The sequence below is a fragment of the Taudactylus pleione genome, unplaced genomic scaffold (genome assembly GCF_031769625.1).
Source record: "Taudactylus pleione unplaced genomic scaffold, aTauple2 ptg000372l, whole genome shotgun sequence".
Lineage (NCBI taxonomy): Eukaryota > Metazoa > Chordata > Amphibia > Anura > Myobatrachidae > Taudactylus > Taudactylus pleione.
Window position 1 is genome coordinate 16,065,172 of NW_028284773.1, and position 20,518 is coordinate 16,085,689.

Genomic DNA, 20,518 nt, shown 5'->3' on the forward strand with positions numbered 1-20,518 from the left:
TAATAAACATAACAGGAGTTTATGTAGGCAAAAATACACAAATTTGCACTGCACTTACCCACTAAAAAAAGGTCTACGTCTACTTCACTGTTTAGATTTCATATTTGCCCCTGCTTACGCTTGTTGAAATGGGAGGAAAAAGGATTATGCAAAAACAGACCAAGTGCAGTAAAGATGTGTTCACAATAATTGTGAACTGAGGCAGACCCATGCAGAGGCAGATACTCTATATGCCTATCAGTAACGGTGTCACTTGTAGCTGCCTGATGGCTGTTTCAGATACACTGTTATGATGATATCAGTCATCAGGGATGGACTGTGGCAGTAATTCAGCCCCGGCATACTTCTGTATGCATGCATGTGCGAAAAATGGGTGTGGGTATGCTTTACGAGGGATGTGCCATGCTGCATGCCACTGTCTTGCTTCATGCCAGCCGAGCAGAGGGAAGTGGAGCTTCTCAGCCAGGATTTTGGGCTGGGGAAGCAAATCAGAAGTGCAAAAATGTCATATGGCCAGTCCAGCCCTGTTGACGGCCAGCATTACATATCTATCAATTAGGGATTCAGTCACTTTGATACAAAATGTATCAAGTTTTGCATGTTTTTAAATATTGTATGTCATATCAGTGGGTTATATGTATCACATGGTGTTATAATAAATCTGTTCATTTTTAAGAGAAGCCTTGTTTTGTTGTGCTACTAAGGTTTAAATATTTATGCATCAAATAAATGTAATTTCAGTTATTAAACTTAAAAGCGCAGTCAAATTAACGTTTAAGTAGCAGCACATCAGAAGTGCCAAAAAATGTTAGATGGCCAGTCCAGCCCTGTTGGTGGCCAGCATTACCTAATATCTCCTGATTAGCTGATTGTAGATTTACTTCTGGAGCAGATAAGTGCAATATTGATTGTGCCTATACAATAGTATTTTGCAGGCATATTGTTGAGTCAATGGCCCGTATTCAATTAGGGAGCGAAAAGTGCATACTGGACTTTTCACTCCACATCAGAGCTTTTCTGGGGATAAAGTATCGGGTGCATGCCCGCTTTATCCCCGTATTCAATTTAAAATGAGCGAAAACGGGACCCGGCGAATTTGGATCTACGAAAAAAAATTTGAATTTTCGAGAAATGTGGGATACCCTTAAGATGTCCAGACATGGGGGATCACTATGGGTACCCCTGTTTTTGCCTGCAGTCAGGTCTTTAAATAGCCGCGGCAGGTGTTTTTTTCCCGACATTGAAGAAGTGATGCAGAAGAGCACTTAGGTTTTTAATAATTCTGCAAAAATGCACCTGCCGCTAATAGCCTATTCTAGAAAACACCTGCCGCTTACTTACAGAATACCCCTGAACCTATTGTGCTATTTTTACACTGTTTTCCCATTTTTTTTTTTCACCCCAAAATTTTTAATTATTTTGGGGTGTCCCTATTTTTTTTTTCTACTTTTTTTTAACACAGTTCGTTTTTAGGGGCTATTCCCAGAAATGCAGGCTATATTTTTAAAGCCTGCACCCCTAAACCCCAATTCTGCACTTTTTTTCGCCATGTAAAACATGGTGAAAAGTTATCCCCGGTTTTTTTCAAAGACTTTTCGAACCTACGAAAAGTCTTTGAAATTGAATACAGGGATAATTGAAATAGGTGAAAATGACGTCATCGGCGATAAATTATCACCGATTCCGACTTTTCGCAGCCTAATTGAATACCTCCAAATGTCTTGTTGAAGATGGAGAGTGCTACTGCGCATGCTCTATGTTGGTATCTCCAGGGGGACTTCAATCCCTTAACAAGATGAACGCCATCTGCAGATTGAGCATACGCAGTGTCATCAGTTGTCAATGTGTTAGATTAGGGACTTTAAAAGAAGATATAATGCTACTACTATTATTTTTGATCATCATGTTTATCATTATTTTTTGATTAAATTTATTGATTACAGTTTTCTGATTTGTAATTTCTTATATATATTAATAAATAATGTAAGTGGCGCACAAAGCTCATACCGTAACTATAAAAATGAATAGAAATAATACAAATAAGAATGAAAAATTAAAATAAGGACACTCCCTCATAAGGTGGCTGCCAATCACACCAGATCAAGCCAATGAGAGCAGGAGGGGGGAGAAGAGAAGAGAGGAGGGTGGAGCAACTATGGAGGCAGAGGTAGAGCTTATTTGGTGGGGTCCTGAGGGGGGGGATCTGCCTGTGAGAAGGGGCCCAGTGCTCCTAACTTTTATTAAAATCTTGTCCTCCTGCAGCTGCATCCGATTCACAGTATGAGAAGCAGATCATAAACATTGGTGGCGGGTAGGTGTGTGCTGATGCAGAGCTGACCGGAGAGTTAATTAATGAATGAGTCATCACACACAGATTAGCTGTATGTGATGAGTCATTCATAGAACTCTCCGGCCAGCGCGGGCAGCTTCAGCTGTGTGAGGGTAACAAATTAACAACTAACTCTGACGGCGGACGGGCCTTTCAGCTGTCCAGACCCGGTACAGGAGGACTGGCTGTCCCCTTCTGATGGCGGCTTTACTGTAACATTAAAATATCCCAACTAACTTATACTCAACACAGTTGACTATGGGTCTGATCCAGAGATGGATGCTAATTGGATCGCAGCTGCGATTTTGCACGGAACGCAGCTGCGAAAATATGCTAATAGTTCCAAAACTTACCCGAGAATAAGGACGCCCGCCGCTGCCTTCTCATATATGTACGAAGTCACTTACCTGTGTAAATATCTGTAACATCGACGCACATCAAGTGGCCATCTTGCCCTTGCGGAAGGTCTGACCAGCCACAGACTGGGCAGCTGTTCTGACACACAGAGGGCTCTCATGCTGCGTATGAGATCGCAAAGTCTAGTTTATGCACGCCCATATAATGGCACCTGCCGTTACACGTCTGCATTTTTCTGACCACCCCCCGTTTCCTCCCTCAAATCTTGACTACCTGTCACTCACTTTGCAAAGGGGTTCTCTGTGTGTGCGGAATTGCAAGGCATTTGCAGTGTGTGCAAATCGCATTACGTCCCTCTCTAAATCACAACAAAACAATTTACATACAAGGCAAGTGTAACAAAGGGTCCCCCAGTTACCTTATTGCCTGAAATCCATATTCACCAATGACAACAGCTAAGAACTGTATTAAATATAGATATATGACAGTTATGGTATAGATATGGAAGAAACTGGTATCTATTTGCATTAGTGTATCCTGCACCGAATAACGGGGTGTGTATATGTGTGAATGCGTGAGTGATGGGGGAAGATTGGGAGTAAGGGGGTGTTTATTGTCACATGGAGTATACAAAAGTGATCATTATCCTTTTGGCTGGAGGCCATGATTTTTTCTCTAGAGCATATGAAACATTACAACTAGTAGTAATAGTAACTTATAAGTTTCATGTAAATGAGAAGAGTAAAACCAAACTTAACCTTATTAGATTACATATGCTAAACGGTTCATGTCCTTGCTATGTTTAATAGAGATTCTACACTAATGTATGGTGATATATTCTTAGGGCCTACTGTGTTTTACATTAATATCTCAATTCAATATGTATTTGTATGCTTTAAACCAGTGGTCGAAGTGGGGCGGTATACAGCGGTATGACATACCGCCACTTCCCGGCCCCACTTCATTTTAGCCACAGAAGAGAATGTACCAGCGCTGGGATCCAGAATGGGATCCCAGCGCTGGAACAGCGGCGGCAATGTGTAGAGATGTGTCCCGCAGGGGACACATCTCGATCAACGTAGGCGCTGGCATGTAGCAGCCGGGACAGAGCATTAGGTCCCGGCTGCATTGTAAAGTAACAGGCGCAGCACGCACCGGCCGGCTCGCTGGCGGCTAGCCAATAGCAGGGCTTACTGGCCACCAGCCAATTGCGGGGCTCGCTGGCGGCCAGCCAATCGGCGGGGCTCGCTGGCGGCCAGCCAATCGGGGGGCTCTCTGGTGGCCAGCCTATCGGGGGGCTCGCTGGTGGCCAGCCAATGAGAAGCAGCCAAGTGGCAGCTTCTCATTGGCTAAGAAGCGTCGCTGGATCAAACTGCAGCAACCAAGAACCCGATGCTCCCGGAGGCACCTTTCCAGCAACGCAGGTCAGTAGCAATTAGAGATAGAGGAGGGTTAAAAGAGGGTATAAGGGACAGACAGAGTGAAGCAGGTAGATAGTATTGTAAGGGGTGAAAGAGAGAGGGAATCATTTAGTGAGAAGGGCAGGGTGTGAGAGAGGGGAGCGGGCAGGGAGAAGTACAGTGGGGGTGAGAAGTACAGTGGGGTGATATGGAAGCAGGGGCCGGAGGGGGGGGGATTCAATCTCCATATATTTAAATGTCCGCCCATTTGAGATGTCAAGCCCGGCAAATCGGGCAGACAAATTGGTAAGTGTGTATGCACTTACCATAAGGGAAAACCAGCCTTATATAACTGACTGCCACTTTAAATTTAGTGGTAAACTTGCCAAAAATTACTCTGGTTCCTTAATTTCTGAACCTATTACATAACCCCCAGTGTGGTGCCTCCATTAGGTGACCTGAAAGTCTGAACATCTAGCGTTCAGACCTTCATGTCGCCGAGGTGCGGTGCCCGCCCTGAACGGCATTCACTGAACGTCATTAGGTGAAGGAGCCCGACCTCCTATCCCTGAACATGCTGAACCTGACTAGCGTCGTTAGGTTGACGGGCATGTTCAGTAGACCTCCTGGTTTTGGTCGGATTGTTCACAAAGTCAGGAAATGGATAGGCCCCTTAAGTTCAAAGACGTCGTTCACAAATGTAAACAAGTAAAGTGCTCAGAATGTGTTTTGCTTTCAATACAAGCTCAACACTAAATTAGCCCGTGACAAAATAAGCACACATATAATTGTTTGTATCAGTAGCTTTAAGGTCTACTGTATATCTTATATACGCACACAATAGTGATTTTTGTAAACAATGAGAAACGTGTAGAGTAGACTGAGAATACACCTCCCATAATGGCAAATGCTACACACGAGGTTCTATTCAAAGATCATTATGCAAATAATAACTTCAAGTAACATCCCAGATACAATTCTTAATCCTCCCCTATAAAGGTGTGTAATCAAAGGCTCTGAGTGAGTTTATTACACAAGGAAGTGCCTGCACTGTGACTCTAGAGAGAAGAGACTACGCTGAAGAGTGTCCTGCAACATTTATCACAGAACTATGGGGAAACACATTGAGGGTGCTGCCAGGGCTCTGCTGAATGAAGGAGAGGAGAATGAGATGGTAATCCTGATTCCTGTCTCCCATAGTTTTATTTTGTGTCAGACAGCTACTGTATAATTACATGTAATATCATTTCTACACTGTACCTTTCATTTGTTAGAATGTAACTTTATTATACTTTTAGTTTAATTAAAATATCTTTTTATAAGCTGTATAAATTATATGTTTTTAAGAATTAACATTTCTATTATATTTTTATGCTGAAGAATTAGTTTCCCAAACTTATTAAAAATATATATTTGCAGAGAGCAGACATTTGCCTGCTATGTGTAATACATTTCATGTAACTGATTCCTCCTCTATGATGGTCACTACAAAAGAAGTTACCATAAAATACATTAATGCTTCATTATTTACAATCTGTACAAGTGTAAAGCCGCAGTGTAAAAGTTCTTTTGTGACACTGAGCACTTCTGTACAATTTGCTGTGGTAACAGCATGTTCAGAAATTAAGTGGAACTTACTGTTACCTCTCCAAAATCACATTCTTGCCATTGTGGGGAAGGTCCCAGTGCTTAGAGATTCTGTCCCTAAGATGTTTATCTATGGAATACTTTTAGATATCAACAAATTTATCTTATTCTTTAAGTAATGTACATTTATCATTATCTGTTGTATTCTTAAGTTAAAAAATAATGACATTCAGTAACTCAGATCAGTAAACATCACACAAGAGCCTATTTATCAAGTCTTTCAGCTCTTTTAACGGACCCCGATAATTAACATACTAACTCACCGCGTGCACCAGAGCAAATCATCATTGTTCCGATGCAAAGACAGCTGATCCGAAAATCATCTGTCTCTGTGAGTTGCTTCACTGCTCCTTTCGGAACAGTGAGACAGGTCACACATACGCACAAGAGCCCTGACGTCCGGCGGAAAGAGCCAGGCAGGGGCAGCTGTTCGCGACCCAGGAGTCCTTACCATAGGGAAGAAGCAGGTAGCGGGAGCAAATGCCATCTGAAGATGGCGAATGCTCTCGCATTCAAGCTAGAGATAAGCGGGTTCGGATTTACTCGGTTTTACTCAAATCTCAAAACGGCATTTTATTGGCTATCGGCTAACATGTGTTTTGGATAGCCAATAAAATAAATCAGAACTAATCCGAACTTGCGGTAAAGTGGCGATAAGAACCGAGTAAATCCGAACCCGCACATCTCTAATTCAAGCTAAATAAATATCGTATTGCTGGAGCATTGTAGTGTATGTGGACAGCAGGCCATTCCGCAAAAGAAAGGTAAGCAGGTGATATCTCCCGATAACTTTAATTTTTACAATTGCATTTGCAATTACAAGTGGTGATGAATAGACCCCATAATCATACAGAAACAGCAGTTTGCACATGATTATCACTAAATGAATAGAAGTTCTATTTATTAAGCCTACGGTATAATGCAGTAGATATTGTAGTTATTAGCAGATTTGGAGCACATACAGTACAAGGTACGGGTAAGTTGTGACTGTATTTATGAAGTTCAAAAAACTAAAACTTTTCGGAGCTTGACTGTGATGGCTAACGCCATCTTCTCCCGGATTTAGCATGCCATTTCCTATGGAAAGAGCTCACAGAGTGTGAAGAGGAATCCATTTAAATTAATTTGCCTACTTCAGCTATCACTGCTCTCATACACAACCTAAGGTATGTGCAGACCACCGATAATATCGTACACATCGGGATTGCGTCCATCTCTGAATCATGCCCTAGGTTCTGTATTGTATACCAGTACAGAAAATGAGGTCTGTACTGTATCATATAGTAGCTTTAATTACACAATTTGATAAACCCTATATATGACATTTTAGCGCTGTCATTCACTGGCTTGCAATAAATCTATGACAAGAGCTGATCAGCAGATGATTGATTTGATGTTTTTATGTTAACAGGAAATATTTGGGTACAGCACAGTACAATGGCAGAAAGGACTGTGCATAGCAGGATATATATTTTCCTTGGGATTGCTCTGGCTCTTGTTTTACTGGAAACCTGAATGGGATGTCTGGGCCTGCTGCACCCCATGTACACTCGAAGAAGCTGATGTCGTATTGCTCAGAGCAACGGTAAATAATCCAGAATCATTTGTAGTACAATGGTTAATGTATTGGTGTCCCCCTGTCACTGTGTAGCTGGTATGAGGTGCTCATTTCCTCGCTGATGCCTTCCTCTACCCTAGCCAGCTTATGGGTGTGGGCAATTAGTGACTAGGGCCCTCATTCAGAGCCGTACGCTCTGAGCAGAGCGCACGCTCTGCATGAGGGCCGGGCTCCATTTTCATGGAGCGTCCTCCTGGACGCTCGTATAGCTGTGGGTCACCACCCACAGGCTATACGAGCGTGCATTTTGATGGCCGCGATGGTCGTGACCATCGCGACCATCGAAATTGCGAGCCGGAGCCTGCGGTTGAGGTTTTCAACCGCAAGCTCCGGAGTGATTTTGGCTCTATCAGAGCCAAAATCACTCCCACTGACATCACTAGTGATGTCAGTGGGCCGGCTTCTGACGGGAGGCGTTCCCGTGGGAACGCCCCCGTCAGGGAGGCACGCCCCCGGCACGCCCACCAAAGGGGGCGTGCTGTCAATCAACATTGACAGCACGCCCCCTTTGATCGGACACAACGAGCGAAGGAAAGTCCTTCGCTCGTCGTGTCTGGCGCATGCGCACGACGGAGCTCCCTCCGTCGTGCGCATGCTCAGTGCAGACCATCGACCCACTTGCGAGCGGACAGCCGCTCGCGAGTGGGTCTGATTCAGGCCCTAAGAGCCTGATTTAGAGATGCACGCAAACCCCATCATTGGCTCGTATTCAATTAGTTTCGCACCCGCGATACTTTTTTGACTGCCGGACTTTTTGCCTACATCGCGTGTTTTAGGTGCGGAAACTTATCGCGTGTGTCCCCGCGATTCGCTGTATTCAATCCCAAAAGGACTCGAAAACGCAACCCGGCGATACTTAAACAGGTGGAAAGTGCTGTCAAAAATGGGGAAATCAGCCTGGCACCCCACAAAAGAAGCTATAACATTGGGGATCAATATAGATGTCCCCGAATATCCCTAATGAAGATATTTGGGGTGCTTAAGTACTGTCAATTGCTTCCAATTTGCGTCTTTGCACAAGTGGTAAAGAATAGCATTTTTCATATTTTTGGGGTGAAAATAAGTAGTCCTGTCAAATTTGGGGTACTTGAAAATGGGGGCATGCATAGTTAAAAGTCGCTAACTTGTTGTTTTAAAATACGTAAAAAACGCACCTGAAGCAAGCATCTGCAATCAAAAAAACACCTCACTTCTACTTGCAGACCCCCCAAAAGTATATTTCGCTAGTTTTTAAGTTTGTACCCCACTTTGCACATTTTCGCCCCCTTTTTCGAACAAATTTTTTTTTTTCAATTTTATTCAGTTTTTTTTTACACAGTTATCCTTTGGGGGGCTGTCCCAAGGGTGCTGAGTGGTTTCCGCACCTTTGCACCCTAAAATAGCGAATTTGCACTTTTTTCTGACATCTATTAATAGGCGAATCTTTTTCGCCTATTACATTGCATGGCATTTTCGTGTACGCGAAAAGTGTTTGCAATTGAATACGGCAAAAAGTTTCTGCCTGGCAAAATGATGTCATCGGCAATACTTTTTCGCGGATTCCTCTAATTGAATATGGCCCTTAGCAGCAATTCCGTATGCAATGGTTCTGCAAAAATATGTGAATGCTGCACGTTTGTACAGAGATGCCCACTGGCTGCATCTCTGATCCGCCACTTGCGTACGCACCATCGGTCGCACCAATGAACATATGAGCATCTATGGTTGCTCAGAACGTCAGTCAGAAGTAAGCCGCTGGAGCCAATGCGTTAACATACAAGCCGCAGGCTGAGACCATCCCTGCATTGGTCATGACACACCTGCATTTGACTTGCCACTGACCCCCCATTATCACCCAGAAACAGTCACTGACTGTCAGTCACTCTGCACACAAGTCCTCTCTGCGACTGCCATCAGTAATCTTAATTGGCGCATGCACAGTACCAAAAAAAACGCTCAACGCTGCATACATCAAGATGTCCCTTTACAGCAAATAGAGCAAGTTAGGCTGAGACCATCTCTATTCCAAAATATGTTCTCTTTATCAAACAACTCCTCCTGCACATTACTTGGTTGTAAAATGATAGATAAATAAATAAATTAATAAGGAAAATGATTTACATCTCCTCCACTCCTGCACCGTACTTGGGTTATAACAATGAATATATATATACATCTCCTTACTAGTGACTGTTATTTCAAACATTGGGGTCAATCCTATTCCACGCGATATACTCGCGGGTGTGAGTCATTGCGACAACGTAGTGAAAGGAGCCATAAAGATCCAAGCAAAATTAAGCAAATTTGGTCTCGGAGCGAGCCGCGGAGGATGCAAGGTGCGGTGCTGTTGCCGGCGTTTTAACGCCATTGCAACGGCAACTCACACCCTTTGCATGGAATAGGATTGATACCATATTGTGATACTGATTTACAGGCACTGGGAATACATAGCTCATATGCAGTCACTACACTCAATAATAAGTGTTACTTGGAGCTACTTCTCATTCTCACTCTGCAACTCTCTTCATACTGTAGGGCTCTATGTACTGTAAGTCTGACTTTATTATTATTACACCTCAGCTTCTCTTCACTATATAACAGCTCTGCATTGCTTTATTTATCACAGGACTACATTTCTTTATTACAGCTCTGCATCGCTGTAAAAGGCTCTGTATCTCTTTAAAACAGTGTGCCTCTATATAACAGCTCTGCATCCCATTATCACAGCTCTGCATCCCATTATCACAGCTCTGCATCCCATTATCACAGCTTTGCATCCCATTATCACAGCTTTGCATCTCTTTATCACAGCTTTACATCTCTTTATCACATTTGTGTATCTCTCTAAGGGGTCTATTTACTAAGCTGTGTTAGGAGATAGTGAACGGTGATAAGGTACCAGCCAATCAGCTCCTAACTGCCATTTTTCAAACACAGCCTGTGACATGGCAGTTAGGAGCTGATTGGCTGATACCATATCACCGTTCACTTTATCTCCTAACACAGCTTAGTAAATAGACCCCTAAGCTTTGCATCTCTTTATCACAGCTGTGTATCTCTCTAAGCTCTGCATTTCTTTATCAAGGCTCTGCATCTTTTTATCACAGCTTTACAGCACTTCCCCTCATACTTTGGGATTCTTTTGTGGCCCAATACCTCCCTCTTTAAGGGCTTCATTCCCTCTTTTCCGTTAATTTGAAGCTTCCAATTTCCTATTGAGCTTAGCCATGCTCAGTGTCGCCAAGAGCTGAGCCAGGCCCTGGTGAAAGGGGGTGTGGCCTAATAGTGGGAGGCGTGACCATGTCCCCTTAAGAATTTTTTTTTTTAAATAGCAGTTTTGCAGACGCAGTGGGCTCTATGAGTCCCCTCAGGCAAGCGCATAGCGAGTGGGGGGCGCGATCAGTGTGATCGCTCCCACCACAGGCATAGGAGACTGCTGCATCTGCTGCTTAGCAACTGCGAGCAGTCTCCCAGTGCAGCCCAGCACACAGCAGCATGTTCTAGGCTGCTGTGATGTAAGATGGAGGGGAATCTCGGCCCGGGTAATTTACGGGGCCCCTGGCCACGCTGCCTCTGCAGTGACCCCTCACTTTATTGGCTGCTGGGAGCTTTTTATGTGGGGACTTTCCCCCTCTTTAGTCATAATGTGTGGTTCTTACTCCATCTTTCAATAACTGGCCCCATCTCCCCCTTTTATGGATGACTCTTACCTCTTCATATATCAGCTCATTGTCTCTGCCTTGTGTGGTATTCCTATCACAAAGTAACTGGCAGTTACTACACCTCTACAACAATTTAGGTTGCCGGAAGACTGCAGGAACTTACCCCCTTCTTACCCTTTGTTCTCACTGACAGGAATCACTAGTGATAGACATCCACCATTGATGGTTAGTAACCATCGATTGTCTGACACTGATGGTAAATAGTTTTACCATTAGTATCTGTTCACTGATGGTGAACATCGGCTGCAGGACTCTGATGGCCGCTGCCGGCCACAGTCAGCACATGCACAACTCGTGTAAAGCTGCATACACACTTATAGGGGTATTCAATATGGGTGCGATAACTTCGTTTTTTGCGTTAATATCGCACTTTTTAACGGTTTTGCGTTAATATCACTTGTTTGAGTTTTACACCGTATTCAATTTCAAAGACTTATCGCAGTTTTGAAAAGTCTTTGAAAAAAATGGTGATAACTTTTCATCATTGAATAGGTGTCGAAAAAAAGTGCAGAATTGGGGTTTAGGGGTGCAGGCTTAAAAAAAATAGCCTGCACCCGTGAGATTGACATTTAAAAAAGAACTGTGTCAAAAAAAGTTTAAAAAAAAAATAGGGACACCCCAAAAAATGAATTTAAAAATTGGGGTGCAAAAAAAAATTTTGGGAAAAATTGTTAAACAATAGGGAAATAGGTTCAGGGCTATTCTGCAAGTATGTGGCAGGTGTTTTCTAGAATAGAATTATAGCGGCAGGTGCACAAATGCAGAATTTTTTAAAACTGACTTTAGGGACTTAAAAATATGCTAGTACCCATTTTCATGTACCCCAATTTGATGGGACCACTTAAAAAAACGAAAAAAATAACCTAAGTGCTCTTCTGCATCACTTCTTCAATGTCGGGAAAAAAGCACCTGCTGCGGCTATTTAAATCCCCGACTTTCAATTAATGCTAAAACGGGGGTTCCCATAGTGTTCCCCCATGTTTTTACAACTTTAGGGGGGTCTTACAATTATTTTAAGGAAAAATTCGTAACTTTACGCAAATCCAACTTCAGAGTTTCCCGTTTTCGTTAATTTTATTTTGAATACGGAGATAACCGGGAGCGCGCACCATACCTTTACGCAGAAGAAAACTCAGATATGAAACGTTAACTTCGCCAGGGAAGTTAACCTTTCATATTGAATACCCCTCTTAAAGATTTTCTGTCCAACCATTCAACTAGTTGATTGGTTGGAATGAAAATCTGGTAAGGTATGAAAGAAAATGACAATCAGCAATTTGCTTCCAAACGCCGGAAAATAGACAAAAACTGTTGTTTGAACAAATTGTTTAGATCAAACATTTAACAAAATTGTCTGACGGCCATTTTCATCTGTTTCCTGGCATTTAGGAGCAAATTGCTGATCATCAGTTACTCCCATCCTTTACCAGATTTTCATTCCAACCAATCAACTAGTTGGATGGTTGGACAGATAATCTTTAAGTGTGTATGCAGCTTTATTGATGGCTGTTCATCCCTAAGAATCACCATAGCTCGGACTCTCACTGCACTTTTCCTTCTCTAATAGGACAAATCACACAGAGTTGTATAACTCCACCCCTTCTTCACTGACAGATCGCACACAGGGCCCGATTCACAGCCACACGCAATACCAATGTTCATGTAGTGGAGAATTTATTTGCAACTGTGCATACGTGAGAAGTTCTGAATCCCCGTACGACACATGCGTTACACAGAGTGCACACACAAAGGCGCTGTTTGCGACCGATTCAGTCGGTGTCAGAAAGGTGTCGGAAAAGTGATGGGCGTTCCAGGGCGGTGGATAGAAATGGTGCAAAAATGGGCTGTTCAGTTATGGGAGTGTCGCAGGCATGTCAATGTACTGTATGCAGGAAAAGAACAAAATATATATATTCTATTCACATAGGTAGATCCGGTCATACGATTTTCTCTCCAATAGGTTAATCGGATGAGCATAATAAATTAAATGATCAAACATTATATTGCAGATTAGCAGTTTATAAATATAAAAGATTTATATGTTCATTCTCTTATTTATTTATTTATTTCTTGGAAGCCATTTATTTCAAGATCTAGCAAGCCAATTCCAAAAAAAGATCTATTTATTAGTAATATGTTTATTCAAGTGAGGTATTATTATTATTACTGTTTGAGCACAATGAAAGTTAATCTTTTTGCGGTGATATACTGTAGTAAAAAAGGCTTTACGTTACTATTGGAGACATGCAGACTGATCTAATTAAATTGGAACACCTGGGAATGGTTAGATAAGGTTCCTTTATTAGAACTTTCAGAGAGACTATTCACTATGCTCCTGATGAAGGTGATTAGAGCACGGAAACGCGCTGAGCTTTGAGTTTTCTATCCACATCTCCAATAAGACTGAACATTCTCATACCAAGCTTGTAATGTATGTAAGTGAAATTGTATCCGATATTGACAGCAGCCATCATCAGAGCTGTGTCGGCAATTCCAGCATAAGCTGCGTCAGTGGGCTTCCCATCTGACACTGGCCACAGATATTATCAGAGCCGCACAGGTATTTCTAACAATAGCTGTGGCAGCGATGCTCCCTATCTAACACTGGTCGCAGCCACTATACGGCAACGGGTTTGTTATCCCACCAGTGGCGCAAGATCATCCCAGACGTCCGGAGGCAAGTTATAACTTGGTGCCCCCCTCCCCCCGTCACAGCCGTAGCAATTCCCATGCAGACCAGCTATGGATAGACTAAGGCAGCAGCTGATGGTCTGACATGGAGCTCTCCACTAGTGTATGGTGGCTTCTCAGGTGCCGGGAAGGGGTGCCATGTATTGGGCGGCCGTGTCGGTACATTCCGAGTACATAGCTACAGCCCTAAGTGGGGTGAATATGTTGTGTACAATGGAAGAGGTGCCCCTTAGGGCTGGAGCCCAGCGGCAGGCGCCTCCATTGTCTCCCATAGTTCTGCCCCTGTATCTCACAATCATCTCCAGCGGCAGCTCATTACCGCACAGCACAGCAAGGCCGGATTATGGTCTGTGGGGGCCCCTGGGCAACAAACGTGTGGAGTCCCATCTATATATATATATATATATATGTATATATATATTTGAAAATATATACACACATATATATATCTATATATAGACACACACACATGGCCATGGCCGCAAAAAAAGACATAAAATACTACTTGAGGTGCCGGCACCGTGCGCTACACAGGGGGCCACCATTTGCCAAGGGGGTGCCGTTTGCTGAGTTTGGAATCACTGTCCTAACCCCTAAACTAACCCTAACCCAAACCACTACACCAACTTTAATACCCTATCCATAATACCCTAATGCAAGCCCTTTTAACCTAATACCCTAACCCTAAGTTAGATGTTTACACCAGCAGACACCACCGACTTCAACATAATGGATGATGATTCATTTACCAATTATTTTTTCATGTTATTGTTTGTGCCCAGGTTACTTGTAATATACTTGTCATATAAGTTATATGACAAGTATATTACAAGTAACCTGGGCACAAACAACAAAAATAATTTGTAAATGAATAATCATCCATTATGTACTAGTAATATATATATCTTTAGTTTATTTACCTGCTGCACAGTGCTGCAGCTGCTGCTACCTTCCTTGTCACCTGACCACCAGCCCTCCTGATGTTGATCCTCAGTCAGTGCTGCCTCTCTCAGTCCCTCCGTTGCCCGGAACCTCACTTCATTTACTGCCAACTCAGCACGTAGCTGCTGGGCTGGGGCTAGCTTAGGGATGGCCATCGACCATGACCGATGTTTAATGTTTTTCCCAGATGGTCTCCCTCCATCGATGGAAGAACATAACCGAATAGTTTTTTGTTTTGTTTTTTTTCTAAGTGCCAGGACACGAAGCATAGCTCCGCCCCTGACACTCATGAAGTCACGCCCCCATTTCTGATTGGCCCATGGGCCAGTCAGTCATGGAACAGGGATAATCGGTTGGTGAAGCCATCGATGGTCATCCATTGCATAGTTGATTACCATCGATGGCCACTTTCTATTTTGCCATCCATGGTAACCATACCGATGGCGATCTCTAGGCCGGCTGGAGCTTGGTGGCAGGCCCTCTGATGCAAAGCAGAATGCAGACACTGTGGGACTCTGGGAGTGCAAGGTGGGTCCGCGTGATATCATGACATTGCGCATTGTGCCACACGGGCATTCTGGGAGACAGTGGGAGGGAACAAGTAGCCATCATGCCGCCGCCAGAATAATGTGTCAGATGGCGGTGCAGCCGTGGGCAGGAAAGGGTGAGCACCATCTAATTAGGTGGCATTGGCGGGGACACTGCGGCCATGTCCTCAAGTTGCAACGCCTCGGACAATAGCCCTACTTGCCCGCCCCTACAACCCCCACTGGGTCTCAAGCGGCATTTCGCTCCTGAACAGGAGTACTCAGTGGGACTGAAACTCTACAATCACCGCACCATCTGCCCAATTTTAAGGTACCTTTTATTATATTATATTATAAGGGCAGCATTCAACACTGCAGGATAACAGTCCAGAAACACCGCCGGACAATAGTCTGGAGATCCTTTTCTCCCTGTCAGGTGCTCTATAAATTTATATACTACTAAGTCAAATTCAAGATTGCATATAAGTGCAGGAATAACTATATATTCTTTGGTTTGAGACATATTTTCCCATCATTATTCTCTACAACCTAATGATTATTAAAGTGGTATGTCAATGAATGAGGCTGCGTTCACAGATGCACAGCCTCAAGCATATGAGACATGGTCAGATGGAGAAGCTGCACCTGCAATTGGACTGGTGCAATTTTTTGATGGTTCAACCTACTGAACTAGAGAGTGGTGGGCCCAGGTGCAAGAATATGCTTTGGGCACCCCTTTGCAGTGCCCCCAGTAGTGGTCCCCCAATGCAGTGCCCCCAGTAGTGCCCATTATACAGTGAGCTCAGTAGTGCCACTTATACAATGCCCCAAGAAGGGGTCTCCCCTATGCCATGCCCCCAGTAGTAGTCCAACCTATGCATTGCCCCCAGTAGTGGTCCCCCTATGCAGCGCCCCCAGTAGTGGTCCCCCTATGCAGTGCCCCTTATACAGTGCCCCAGTAGTGGTCCCCCCAATGCAGTGCTCCCAGTAGTGCCCCTTATACAGTGCCTCCAGTAGTGCCCCATATGCTGTACAGTGCCTCCAGTAGTGCCCCATATGCTGTACAGTGCCTCCAGTAGTGCCCCATATACAATGCCCCCAGTAGTGGTCCCCCTATGCAGTGCCCCCAGTAGTGCACCTTATAAAGTGTCACCAGTAATGCCCCCCCTACATATATAAGACACACACACACACACAAAAAAAAAAAACACTTACCTGAATCCCCGCTCCTGCGCCCGCTGCCGTGAGCTCCTCTGTCCTCCCGCTCTGCACGATGGGAAAGACGTCACGACATGTCTCCCATCACCCACTGCGGGAGCCGGAAGGCGGAGCTCATGAGTGAGCACCAGTCCGGCTCCATCCATGGACACAGCAACCAATGAAAGTCTGTCTGACTCTCATTGGCTGCTATAATAAACACACTGCCGCTGCTGGCGGCGGTGTGTTTGTTACTGTGTAGTGCAGACCACTCTCACTCTGGTCCGCACTACACTTAAATACTGTGGGGCCCGGCGGCCACTGGCGGCGGGTGCAGCGGCGCTGTTGGATGCAGGCGGCTATGGGTCCTTGCCCCACAGCAGGCCCCGTAGCAAGGCACCGGCTGCACCGCCATTATTTCCGCCATCGGTTCAACCGATGGTGGCGTATTATGACATGTGGGGAGTTTGACTGGAGTGGTACACCTCTCAAACCGTAATGTACGTGTCCTAAGATGAGCTCAGGGAGGACAGAAACCTCCCGTGGAGCAGAAGGGCAAAGCCAACTAATGTCTACATATTAATATGTCTACATATCAGTGTTTGAGCAACAGGTTACCTTGAGCATGTCCAAACATCTGTGATTATACTAGTTATTACTTTTTAAATGCCTGGCTTGTTAGTGACTGACTGTGATTCTGTGCTGGCCTCTGGATTATTTCTGAATAGGTTTGGCTTGATTTCGCTATTTTTTACATTTTTGGGGGGGCTAGCCTGGGGATGGTAAAGTGTATATCTTCGTGCAAAGCTCATTGGCTCCTTGCAGGGGTTTCTGATAATTATGACATACAATATTATATTTCTGAGCTAATGCAAACTTTTTAGTGGCATTGTGGCTCCACTACTACTGTAATGCTGGTTTGGATTTACTTAACTTTTTAACAACGGTTCTGGTACTAATTACATGTTTATGTAAAATGTCTCTGCAATCATGTATACTCCCTTCATTATTCAATCAATTACTGAGCCTATATATTCCTACCCATTCTGACTACCTACAGTACATTCATTCAACACTACCTGAGGAAACGGCCAGGTGCTGTGAAATGCATTGCAATTTTAAATGAACATTTTCTTCTTTTTTCTTTTATGCTTTATTTTTAAGCCAAATGTTTAACTTGGGATACTGTGTTTTTAAATTATTTGTATTTTTAATTATTACTGTAACCATTGTTTTTCTACAATTGTGAAAATTATTTTGTTATTTTTAAATTTAGTTTATCCATGACAATTGTGAGTTGTAATATGAGTCCATTAATCTAACTAATAAATAATTTGATTATTTATATTTTGTTGAGTCATCCCTTATTTGCCAATTGCAGCCCATATTTCATGTTTGGGCCAGAGGGTGTTTGACATCTTATATCTTAAGTGCTGACACTACCTTTAACAGTCCTATATTACTAGTCTCCCATTTATTTATTTTTTATTTACTTATCTGTTTACCTCCATCCAAGGCTTAGTAAATAGACCCCTAGTTTTGCATAGCGGAAGTGTTACAAAGATGTTTTGATCTATAAAGTGCCAGAGATATTCTCCTATTTTCATATCAATTCCCTTTGGGTTAAGTTGGGAAACCCACTAGTCGTCCTTAGGTGATAGAGATTGGGCACCCATTCAATATATTCATTTTTAAATATTAAAAATGCTATTTAATTAAACACATACTATTGATGTGTGGCTATTAAATAATGAGACTGTACTTGTAAAAAATATACCATACTTTGTGAGTTAAAAGGGAGTAGGGATCAATTGACCTTGGACTATCCCAAAATGAGTTTGCAAGTTTCACCCCTCTCACGCAGATAGTTTGCCGTCATACAGCGTTTGAAGAAGTTGTATTTTTATTGTGCGTCATAAAAATGCTTAGTTTAAAAATAGAGCATTGTGTTTACCTAAATTTTTTTATTAAAATTAACAAAATGCTCTCCGAATCTTTCCAAACGCTAACCGAGGCTTAAGGGAAAGATTGTATGTCACGTGCATGTATGTTTGAGTGGCACAAAAGATTTAGTGATGGTCGTGATGATGAACGTCCCTGAAGGCCTTGTACATCAAAAACAAATGAAAATGTGGAAAAAAGTAAAAAAATTGTTCGAATGATAGCAGAAATAGCAAATGTCATCAAAAGAACTGTTAGGCAAGTTTTGCATCAAGATTTTAACATGACAAAAGTTTGTGCTAAGATGGTCCCAAGGCTTCTCACTGCCAAGCAGAAAGAAAAAATGTAAAACAAATTTGTACAGACATTTGGAACAAATTCAAGCAAATTTGCATTTTTTAGATAATTACCTGTGATTAAACATGGATCTTCCAGTATGATCCTGAGACAAAACGTCAGTCCATGCACTGGAAAACATCATCATCACCAAAAATGAAGCACGTTAAAGCAAATCCATATTCAAAGCCATGTTAATTGTTAATTGTTTTCTTTGATATCAGGGGTGTTATTTAGGACGACTGGGTACCAGATGGTACAACAGTGAATCAACATTACTACAAAAATGTTTTAGAGAATAATGGTGACGTCCACACTGAGAATATGCACCTATTGTACGGATCGCGCAGCTGATAGTAGGTATGCCCAACCTATTATGCCACATAGAAACACAACAAACAAACATAGGGTCAGAGCGCGATATTGTTGTTTTTCTATGTTACAATAATGTTCTAGCAACTTTGTGGGAAGGAATCATAAGAAAGAGGGCCAGAGTTGTGGAAAAATGGTTTCATCCCCCATCAGAACAGCGCACCAGTTCACACAGCTCTCCCTGCTGAGCAGTTTTTGACCAAGAAACAGATTGCAGTGCTAGAACACCCTCCATACTCACCAGACCTAGCACCGTGTGACTTCTTTCTTTTCTCTAAAGTCAAATCTGTACTCACGGGAACCCGTTTTGCATCAGTTACTGAGGTATAGGGAAAAACAATGGAGCTGCTGAGGCAGCTGACAGATAATGAGCTATAGCACAGCTTTGACCAAAGTGAAATAAGAATGCAGCAGTGTGTGGATGCAGAAGGGGAGTACATATAAGGGGAACAGAGTTAAAATGCACTTAATAGAATTAAACAGAATTATAGCATCAGTCTCGTTATCTAATAGCCACACATCGTATTCATGTAATCACCCACGAGATGTACTCCATGATATGTCATCTTCAGTCATTGGAAACTCTGTAAATCTGCACAGTTCATGATGTAAGCTGCTAACTATGCTATAAGCAGTAGTGTTGTGTAGATGAAATAAAGCTAGTGGTGATCAGAATTAAAATAATACTGACGTGTTTCAAAACTTTGTTTGATTTTTTCTTATTACACATTCAATAAATGAATGTATAACCAAGTGCCTGGCTAGTGCTATCAATCTCTATTCTACTAGTGGTTTGTGATAATAATGTAATAGCGCACCTGAAAATGTTTAGCTGCTTCTATACTTAGTATAAAATAGAAAGAGTACTTGTATGTTGTAAGAAGCGCTTAAAATGGTATGTGTCCAAAAATAATCTTGTAAAGGTTTAATTAGTGTAAGATCTGCAGGCATCTTACACTAATTAAACCTTTACAAGATACTTTTTGGACACATATCATTTTAAGCGCTTCTTACATCTATTCTACTAGTAACTAGATCAATCACAGAAACATAGAGTAGGCAAAAAGAAAATGCTGCTGTGACTGTGTAATTGTTACCATCATTACCATCCTCATCAAAGTCCATTATTTAACATTAAACTTATTTTTCCCTCCCTCCAAAACTGTATTAGAGTGAGTGCGGCAATTGCTATTTTACTTTTCTCCTTGTTAAAAAAGATTATAGCATCTGCTGTGTACTAGCCCTAACTGTGAAAGATGCAGTTTGCAAGGTCTGTGTGGACAATTCGATATGGGAAGAGCTGTCCCAGCAAGAATATTACCTCGTACCGGCAATCAAAAATGTCATTATGTAATTAGAGGGGGAGATTATCACAATTTATTTACAATATTTTATACAACTCCCCCATGGACTGTCATGGTCCTACTCAAGAAAGAAAAAACATTATTCCCTGATTGCTT

The 20,518-nt window shown here is 42.7% G+C and overlaps 1 protein-coding gene across 1 annotated transcript in view; it reads left to right on the forward strand.

Moving 5' to 3' along the window:
* Window positions 1–5,197: 5,197 nt before the first annotated feature.
* Window positions 5,198–20,518, forward strand: part of LOC148508309 (putative cation-transporting ATPase 13A4) — a 149,478-nt gene continuing 134,157 nt past the window's right edge. The window contains exons 1-2 of the mRNA XM_088444764.1: window positions 5,198–5,260; window positions 7,145–7,318. Of these exons, the coding sequence (XP_088300890.1) occupies window positions 5,198–5,260; window positions 7,145–7,318 (237 nt within the window). The remainder of the gene's footprint in view (window positions 5,261–7,144; window positions 7,319–20,518) is intronic.